This window comes from Diorhabda sublineata, chromosome X, assembly GCF_026230105.1.
Source record: "Diorhabda sublineata isolate icDioSubl1.1 chromosome X, icDioSubl1.1, whole genome shotgun sequence".
NCBI classification, from domain to species: Eukaryota; Metazoa; Arthropoda; class Insecta; order Coleoptera; family Chrysomelidae; genus Diorhabda; species Diorhabda sublineata.
Genome location: NC_079485.1, coordinates 16,411,527 through 16,422,524, shown reverse-complemented (window position 1 = coordinate 16,422,524; position 10,998 = coordinate 16,411,527). Strand labels below are relative to the sequence as shown.

The 10,998-nt window shown below is 32.7% G+C and overlaps 1 protein-coding gene across 1 annotated transcript in view; it reads right to left on the bottom strand.

Moving 5' to 3' along the window:
• Window positions 1-723: 723 nt before the first annotated feature.
• LOC130451477 (pituitary homeobox homolog Ptx1) overlaps window positions 724-10,998 on the bottom strand; it is a 71,111-nt gene continuing 60,836 nt past the window's right edge. The window contains exon 5 of the mRNA XM_056790509.1: window positions 724-9,049. Coding sequence (XP_056646487.1) covers window positions 8,447-9,049 — 603 coding nt within the window. The 3' untranslated portion in view covers window positions 724-8,446. The remainder of the gene's footprint in view (window positions 9,050-10,998) is intronic.

The window sequence follows — 10,998 nt, the reverse complement described above, 5'->3', positions numbered from 1 at the left end:
TCTGTATATAATTGAATGTCATGGTGAACAGATGGAAATAGTCAATAGTAACCGATTTAAATAAATTATATAAGTAGTGAACAGTTAATTATTAAAAATAGTGTCTAGTGTAAGTCTGTTAATAAATTAAGTATGTAAGAGACAGTGTGTACAAATTCATTCCACCGTTGAAAAATTTTGAATAAATAAGAAAAACACTACATAACATAATATAGTCCATGCTGTAATGAAACTTACTCAACTTTAAAAAGAAGATCCTCGTTGAAGGATACGTAATTCATTTCTTTATATTCTGACTAGACGAATTTTTGAAATCTTTGCAGCATATTTTTCTATTAAGCCATGTTTTCTTTAACTTTTTGATAATATTATCAAACCTATTTCCTTTTGGCAAGTTATTATTAAATGCATATTTATACCAAATTATGAATACATTAATATAGGATTTTTTACAATTTTCCACATTTTTTATGTTCTACTTTTCGTAACTGAAGTCCTGTGGGGCTATATACTGAATTTGCAAGCATCACAATAAAATTGAACACTATAAAGTTCGACGGAGAAGCTTTTGTAATCAATAACGCAGTAAACGATAAATTTTAAGTAAGTTGCCTCAGAGGCTGTAGTCCTGCAGTCCGCTGAAGAGCTTATTGATTTTTACCAGTATTTGAGAATCTTCCTCTCTTAAATTGGTAAATTGGTGAGGAGATAAATAAAAAACTATTTTGATATGGATATTTTTATTGTGACTAGATGGTTGAAAATTTTTGAACAATTACAAACGATATTCAGAGTATAATCGAATAAAAGGTACGATAGATTTTCATTTTTTTTTTGGAAATCTCTAGATGTCCTATTTTATATAATATAAATAATGAAATAACAAACTTTCTTTATTTTTTTTTTCATTCATTCATCGTTTCATTCAACATATCTACGACATAATTTTACATTGCACTTTGCAGCCTTTGTACATGGAGCCTGCAAAAAGGGCCCCTTACAATCACAAAAGAAACAAAACCATTATGCATTCGTACAGAATGATTATTTACATTTTACATTTCGAAAAATATGATTTGTAAGTTAGGAGAATGGTCTGTTTAGAACAAATTTCATGTTACTTCAATTAAGGATATAATAATACTGAAATTTATTATGGGAGGGGCTGACCATGATGTATTTGACATATTGAGGAGTAATACAATGTATGGATAGAAGAAAAATAAATTAAACAAAAGGTGTCTTTATTAGAAAGGAGAATATTTGAAAACAAGGTAGACGAAATCAAAATATTAACGTGAATATGTGAACTTGATACAAAATCAATTTTTAACAATACGAGGTATAAACACGAAACTGAAGAAAAACTTTATAAATCAATAATATCACCAAAGGAAAAAGTCTACGAATATTTAATTGAAACCATAAAATTGGTACTTAATTGAGATTATATCCATCAATATGGAATCTATTTATAATTCTGAGACCATTCTACTGTGCGGTCCATCTTCATTGAATATATTGATTATATTGATGTTTTTCTGATCATATTACTCTTTCTTAACAAAATTATATACTCCTCTTTCAGATTTTAACTACCCCTTCAAAGCTTCAGCTTAACAGCCGGGATTTATTGTAAAATATGAATAATAAACTGGGAATATTAGAAATCGAAAATGATCAGGTTTCACCTCTCCAGAATAATAAAGTGAATGCGTAACGACTTGAAGAATTGTTTCAATTTATTTAGTCCAACCATATGCACCAATAATTTCAATTCCCTTCCATTTAGCAACCGCAAGCTCCACCTTATCAAATTCACTGAAAAACCATGGCTTAACTTTGTAAAATTCACCTCATTCTGCTACCAAGGCTTTTGGTCTTCGAGGTCTGTACATGAACAGTTATAAAGTTTCCCTTCCTCTTCTCCGCAGGACATGTTTTTTACTTTTCACTCCTCTAATATCTCTAGCACTGGATCCAGTGATTTTAATGTTTTTCTAACTTTTCATGCTATTGAGAAGCGGGAGTAGTTTTCGCAAAACGACCAAAAAAGTATTGTAAAATATATATTTGCTTAAGTCTTAACTGGTTTTTACCACATTTACTGTGCCACGAATTTAGGAAAGCTAGGCAATAGAGCTATTCTGGATTCTTAATATAAAGGACTCAGGAGCAATTAATTTGCCGATAATCTGGTCAAGATTAGAGGGCACGTGGAATTTCGTTATCATAGACAGGCAAGACTCTGTGCAATTGAGAAGGAAAATTGGAATTAGTCTAGCTTTTATTAACTCAAAGAAGATAATCCTAGGATTTCACGTAGTGGAAGAGTTTTGCTTTGAAGCCGGCGATGCCTGAAGGATAATCCAATTCTGTATATTCTCTATAGGCTACGACAACCAAGGTGACTGCGAATGGATAACACGGGTAACCCATTCTTAGTAAATGTGTTAACTCATGCTACTTCTTCTCTCTATTGTTTATTTTACATATCAGGGACTTGAAAAGGGGGCATTTTATTCAGAAAGTGTAATCTATGAATAAACCACATGTTAAAATCGAATTAAAGTGCTAATATACTTCATAAATATCGACCGCAGCATATAAAAATAATCAAAATGCGTTAAACAATTCAAATTAAAGTCTTTGGATAAATCTGAAAACATTTGGCACAATAACAATGGTTATTTTTTATATTTGTACTAGATCAAGGTAGTGCAAGGAGTTTGTTTGTTTATTATTGATGTATAAAACATTCAAACTTTTTGCATTATCTTAAATAAAAAAAATATTTGAGCAACTCTACCATAATAAAATAAATTTATAATTATTGAATAAAAATGTTTTTATCTATCTACAGTACGATGGGTTGGCATTTATGTGATATGATTACATATTTTTTGTTGTGTACTGTGTTTTCAGAGAATTTTCTAAAATATTATTTACAGCATGAACACAAATACCAACAAGGCAAAATCCAAGTCATTGCCAAGATTAGTTTTTAATAATTTAGATTTCTCAATAATTGTCACGATATTTAGTATAAGGGTAGTAATTAAGGCAGAATATGATACTAAATAAAAATGGAAGCTTTTTATATAGTATTTAACTTGAAGATTTAAATATCTATTCATTTCTGCTTTCCTAAATTTACTAATAAATGATCATTTAAAAAAATTTTCTGTAGTGTATTTTATAACTTTCAAATTGGTCTTTAATTGAAAATTATCTTAGAAATAATACAATAAAGACATAAAAATAATCCATTTTTGATTAGATTATCAATTTTTTGTGTTGATAAGAAATTGTTGTAATCTTGAGAAGATATCTTTTAACGGCATAATAAAATCCTTTACCGACGTCAATCTATAAAAAATGATTGATCAGTATTAAATGATACTTTATTAACAGGGTAGTTTTCTACGTATATTAATACTTAAATTTTATGTTATATAAAAGATATGCCTTGAATGTCATTTTCTGAATAAATAAAATGTTACATTACACATACAGTCATTGGAAATAAATATACAGGGTTTCATAAATAAGTCCATACATAGAAAATGGTTTAACATCCATCCATCAACAATTTTATTCTTAATAAAAATTGGGGAAACTAGTATTTGAGATCAGAAATCTAAATTTGAAAACATTTTGAAAAATATATCGATATTTTCAAATGGTCTACAAGCATAAACGTTTTCCTCAAGATAACTCAATATAAAAAAAACTGAAGGATTGAGTATCTACTCATTTATATACTCTTCATTCTCAGTTACCGCTGATAAAATTTTTTTTTGTGATTCATGGTCCAGTGTTTCTTATCTAGTATGTTTTTTGTTATTGTCTATAGATCTCGTGTTTTCAAAACATTCGTCCTACATTTACTTATGTGAGATTTTCCGGATGAAGTATAATAAATATTTCTTGACTTTTCTGTTTTCTCCATGGAAGAGAGTTGTCATCAAATCTTTAGTTTGCTAATTGCTATATTATTATAACGCATATTGTTTACTGTTTCAAGCTTTAAAACGTCTAAACATCAAAAGTAATACATTTTTAGCAATTTGTAGAGGGATTTCCTTCCTAAAATATAATCTTTATGAGACCCCTTGACAGGATCCAACGCTATGTGGATGCAAACAAGCTCAATCTTTTTAGATGAGACGAACCTCTCAAACTAGGTGACGGACATATTGTAGGTAAGGAAAAGAAACGCAAAGATTCTAGGTAGTTTCTGTGGAATAGAGGAGGAAATTACGATATGCATCTTCTGCAATTGTCAAGTTATTAGTTACTCAAGAACGTAAATCCTAATATGTGAACTAGTAGGAGAACTATAGTAAAAATCGGAACCATTTTCTACAAACGAAATCATAGATCAAATCTAAATACTGTTTCTAATTCAAAATAACTTTTTTAGAAGAACTTTTTTGATAATATCGAAAATGATGGTAGTCTAGAAATTACTATTTTTTGCTTTCCTTCGTGTGTCGTGTCAAATGTAGATGATTGACAACTCAACTACCAATTTTCCATTGTGTACCAAATTTAATCTAAAATAAAATTTCGCCAGAAATATAATAATAAACACATTTCCATATAGCAAGTTTGAACCCGCATATTATAGTCGACGGAGCTCGAAAGTAAAAGTCAACATTTGGATGTGTAATTTGACAGTTTCTATAACATCCCGCTCATTGGTACATCATGGAAATATCTATTTCATCATAATTGTTAGTTTGAGCAGTAAGCATAGTTTTATTATGAGTTCTGACACTGCCAATGTAAACTGTTATAGTGTCAGCATAAACTGTTAGTGTTAATCAGCGCACATATTTTCATTACACCAAATATTTCAATAATGATAGATATGCTTTTGTACTTACGCAGTTTTCCAAGATTATCCAAACTTTGCTATTAGCTGAACCACAGTAAATGGGGAGGATTTCATTTTGACAATGACATTGGAATTATGAACACGTGAAATATCTATTGGAGTTATTCACTCTTTCCAACACTTTACAACGCGTCGAGAAATATTCAGTACTACAGGGTTATCGATCTGAAGAGCTTGAAAGGATAATAATATTTTGTTTCTTGATAGTTTTATTACCTCAAATGGAAAACCAAAGAAAAATTAACTTATTATAACAAAATAACACTAATAAATGATATTCTCCATCAATGCTCACAATTGGATTGTGCGTAGTTTTGATGTAACGGCAGTTATTAAAGGAATTATTTTTGCTCTCATTGTCATTGCCAGGTTAAAGTAACAAAACCTAACATTTAATAGAAAATTTAATAATTGAAATTGGCTGATAATTATGCTAATTACAGACGTTGTCGCATAGATAATTTTATATATGAAAATGCCTATGCCTCGATTCGACAATTTTTAACTTGTTAAGACTAGTTTCAAAAGTTCAAGCCGTGGCAGCAAGGAAAATATGTAAAATTGAAGGGAAAGACACAGCTAATGAGCGAACAACACATCGTTGGTTTAATCGTTTTAATAGAGGTGACCTGCGTGGAATATTGTGGTTACAAGGGAAGCGGTAGAATACCAACCATACGTCACCATTTAAAATCATTATGTAATATCTACAAAAGTTATCGAATTAACTGAGATTCATGCGAAATGTCAGTAGATGTATGTAAACAGATCGTCAACCTTCCGATTGGCGTATTGTGATGAAACGGGAAAATTCAATAGTTAGACAAAGGACGATTATCAGAACCCATAGCAAAGAGAGGGGAAAGTCTTGTTGTGTGTTGGTGTAATTATGAATGTTAAGTGTACTCTAAAATAATTTTCAAAGACCGATCCATCAGGATCACTATCGATGGACCACCTCAGAAAGGTTTGAGCTCAACGGTGGTGCCCCCGGGAATTCACCTACTCTCTTTCTTTTGTACATCAACGATCTACTCGACAAAACTTCAAACCCGATCTAAAGTTACGCCGACGGTAGCAGACTGGTGTCGTAAGTTAAATCAGCCGCTCAAATAAACTCAGCTAACACCCAAATTCGTAGACAGCATTTCGAGTGGGGTGGAAGCAATCTGATTGAGTTTATTGCTGCAAAGACGAAGGCTGCTGTTTTTACGAAGAAAGCTAGCACTGCGAGTCTCCGGATTTGGTCCTGTCCTGTTGGATGTTGAGGTTGAGGGCAATATTTCCTAGCATAGTCATGTGACCGATTAGCTGAAGCAGCTTCACAAAAACTTACCCCTCTTGAAGACCAAAAAGCTATATACTCCGCAACAGCTTCTAATCCTCTACAAGGCCTAAATTCGTATATCTTTATACTATTGCTCGCATATTTGGAATTTGGCTCACAAGCATACCTTGAAGATGCTCGACTCAATACAGAAGAGAGCAATTCGTGAACCAGAGCTGAGAGTTTAGTGCATAGAAGAAATGTCGCTAATACCGATACTATCACGGCAGATACTCTTCCGAGCTGTGTAACATAAACCCACCTAAAGCAGTATTGGGAGTACTAATGGACAGGCAGACGTGGCTTATAAGCAGCGATTTCGCCTGCAGACGTCCATAATTTCAATTTATTGGGAATCCTTTTTTTGGAGAAGTGCGAGCTTGTGAAATCAGCTACCAGGGCACGTCTTTACCAAACACTATAGTCTACAGAAGTTCAATATCAATATTCACACGGCAGGCATCACTCGAACTACTAGAATGTAATAGGGTTTACCCTCTTGTGCTTACTTTATACATAAAAAAGATATAGAGGTATTTAAACAGCTCCTTGCCTTGTCGAAAGATGATCGTTTAATTTGGCGCCAATCGGTACTAAGACAAAAAAGAGAGGTTGATTCAAGCGGAAAGTCTTATTGTTGTCTGGTGGAATTTTGAAGGTTTATTGTGCTTCTAAATCATTTCAGATGATCAAACTATCAATGTCGAGGTATGAAGTAAACAGCTAAAGTGAATGTATGAGATTATACCGGAGGAATATCCAGGTTTAGTCAACTGAAAGCGGGTTTTTTGCAGCAATACAATGCTAAAATCACATACTGCGAAAGTTACGCGGAATAAGATAAAAGAAATTGGAGATATTGAGCTCCTACCACATCCAGCATTTAGTGCAGATCTTGCACCTTCAGATTACTATTTATCCATGGATCCATGGCGTGGAAAAAAATTTGAATCGAAATAAGATGTTGAAAATGCAGTTCGACAATTTTTTGCCCAAAGAATGGTTTTACCAAGGTCTCAAAGAGCTTGCTGAAGAGATCAATTATTAATAAAGGCCTTTTGAATAAATAGAATAAGAAAAATATGGAAATTGTTCACTAAAATTTCTGAAAAAATGGAAAAATTCCATAATAAAATTTAAATTTGTATTTTAATGACCAAAAATCACTATTTTTATTTTAAAATCAATGTATATGACCAAAATAAGTGGATAGTTCCATAATAAGGAATAAAACACTATAATAAAAAATGTTTTCCATTACCCATCTCTGGATTCCTTCCAAGGTACTATTGTAAATTTCATTTCATTTACTTGTGAATTGTGATTTTTTTTCAAGTTAGGCTATTCATATGGAAGACTCAAGTTGAAAATTAAACTAAGAATGCGTCTTTCAAGATTTCAAAATTTCTCATTTCAATTGTTTTACACATGACATCAAACTATAGTTTTTACATATTTACACAATTTGATCAAAACTTCGAAATTCCGGTGACCCTTTAATTTTTCTTATTTCATAATAAATATTTCCGAAAAAACGGGAATGAGCTTGAAATTTTTACACCTTCTAAACATTCTGAACTTCAATCAAATGCAATCGGAACCGTGATACTTTTTTTTTATTTGTTATATTTGTATGCATCAACTTGTATTGGCTTTTTAAGCTTTCCAAGTACTACCTGGCATCTAACTTGTTAATATTGTTTTTCGCTGGTCTGTCGTGACCTTAGATTACCATAACATTAAGTTTCTTTGGAATGGCTCTTTCCAAACTAAGATGAAGTCCACGATTATATTTTCCAGATCAAAATAAATCGTTTCAGACGACTATGTATTATGCTACTTTGATAGAACCTATCTTAGAAAAAATAGTCTCACTTAACCAGTTGATTCTGTCTCAATCACTGTGTTAATTTAAAGTAGTTAATATCGGCAAATACTGATAACATAACTTTCAAATTCGAGTGAACCGGCATTTGGTACACCCTCTAAAATGGTAACGTAAAGCCAAATGTTAGAATTCATAAATTTGGTCGAAAAATATTTCAAATAACGATTTTTCAAGTGCCGTATTTGCTAATTTTTCATTTTAATGTATTGAATATTGCTTATATCGTCCAGAATAATTAAAAACTTCAATACCATGTCCGTAGGTCACTGTAACTTCAATCGTCTTGGTCTTCGTGCTTGAGTTGGGCCACAAGGGCCACCTCCTGCTCTCAGCCATGCCTCTCCCCTACACCTATCCCACTACCTGCATACTGACAAGCAGATAAACCTGTCGACGATGATCGAACAGGACTTACACTAGAATACCCCACAAATCCAGTATGTTGCTTAGCTTTTAGTCTTAACGAAGCTATACTAGATGACATAGCTGTGCAAGGTTCAGCTGCACTTCTGTGATGATACATAGAATAAGGATTTGCGGGAGTAGTGTAAGGACAGGGTTGCGCCGACACAGCTCCGGGAGTCGTTGATGTCATCACCGTGCCCATGGCGCCTGGAAGCATGCTACTGACCGCGCCACTCATTGTTGCTCCTGTTACGGAAGATGCAGCGTTAAAACAATTCACAGGGCTTTGGTGATGATTCGTAGGAACTACCGGCCAAAATGGTGGTTTAGTTCCTAAAGGACTCGGTACTTTAGTTGCCCAATTGTTGTATGTGGAGTAGGAGTAGAAGCTATCGTCGCTTATTGTTGGCATAAGACCGTTGAATTGAGTACCGAAACCAGTTTTGAATTCCGCAGCTGCGTTCATGGCATTCATTGCGTTTCTCTCACGTTTTCTCCATTTTGCTCGACGGTTTTTGAACCATACCTAAAACAAAGAGAAACGAAATTGAAGAAAAACAAAGCAACTAAGAACATAGTTATATTCTTGCGATCATTAATGATGGATTAGTGCATGCTATTGCTCTGTTCATTTAAAATCATTAAAGCTTTAGTTCTCATAAATATAACTAAGGAAGTATTCAAATAAATATAAACTATTAATAGTATATTTTGTATTAGAATAGTCATCGTGACTGATTATACACTGCTATACACTGTTTTTGTAACACAAACTTTGTGATGATTTTTATTTGTTTTGATATACCCTCATTAAAAAAAAAACTTATTATTTGCTTCAGTCACATCCAATTTTTTTGTGACAGCTATATTCTTTTCTGACCTCATTTATGTGTTTTTGATAATTTAAGTTTAGCGATTACATTTAACTAAATTACGTTTGTTACATTGGACAGTTTTTGTTAAGTGTGTGAAGAATTAACTCTTACATCTCAGCGTCGAACATTTACGCTATTAAGACTATTTTCGTTTCCCTCTGCGCCACTAAGATAAATCCTGGGCTCTGTAACTCGTATCCTATTAGGTTGAGCTAAACATAATTTAGACATTTGTCTTTTGGTATACTAATGATTTGGACGGAACAGAAGTCGTCTCATCCATGTCCAAACACACTATCCAATCCTACATAGTACCGAACTGCCGGTGCTAAAACCAGCCAAATCAAGCAGAAAGTCAGGATTTTCTTTCTATTCAGGAATTTGTTCTTAGTCAACCCGATAAGGTATCTCAAGAGAGTGAGCCAAATTATGAACCTTCATCTTCAAAATAACCACATTTATTGTTACAAAGTGATTTAAACGATTTAGTACGTGATTTGAATTTGTCTAAAAAACAAGCTAAGCTTTTGGGGTCTAGATTAAATGATTGGAATTTAATTTCTACTGATACAAAAATTTTTATTTCCCACATCGTGACGATGAAATAAAATCTACTTTCTCCAAAACAGATTATTTATTATATTGTAATAATATTCCTGTAGTGATGAGTTCATTGAATTTCGAATATGATCCAAGTCACTGGCGATAGTTCATTGACTGCTCAAAAACTAGCTTGAAAGCAGTGTTGCTATACAATGAAAACAAATGTCCTTCAGTAATGGTTTTCCATAGTCCTAATATGAAAGAGACTTTCGAGAACTTGAAGTTACTTCTTGAAAAGATTGAATACAGTTTGGGAAATTTGTGAAGATTTTAGTCATTGCTCTTTAACTTGGGCTACAACTTGGTTACTCGTTTGCGAATGAGACAGCAGAAATAGAAAAAGTTACTACACAAAGAAAGTATGGTCCAAGCGTGGATCACTTACTCCAGTGCAGGAGAATGTTGAAAATAATCCTTTAATGAAGAATGCAGTGAAGCTGAATGAACTGGAAAAAGTCGCCTGGATATGTTTTGTGAATGTTGTCCAAAATTCCCTCAAAGCTTTGGGATGTAATACATCTTTGTGCTGTGAGTGACGAACAAGGCGAAATATTTCATCAACAAATTTCCTTAATAGAAAAGCAATAGATAGAAAAAAAGTCCAGGAATGCTAGCAGATTACTGTTGGAGATTTAAAAGGGATCTACCAGAAACCAAACATTCACGGAAATAATAGCTTTTTATTGTAAATTAAGGAATATTTCTTCTAAGTACTTATACTTTTTATAAAAATATGTCTTGATCTCACAAAAAAACCTGATGTGTCAATTTTTTTCCATTGATATATTATTGTTTGGTGGCCATAGTATATTTGAAATTGGGTATAAGTTTTCGTGTAACAAAAAAAGGTTTAAATGTTGTTGACTAGTGTTAATTATGTATAAAAATCGACTGCGTCACGTAGCTATTGATCAAAGCATACTCATGACCACAAATAGCATGACAAATATACCAATTTATATTCCGTTACACACAGCTCATTGCATAGCACGCTTGA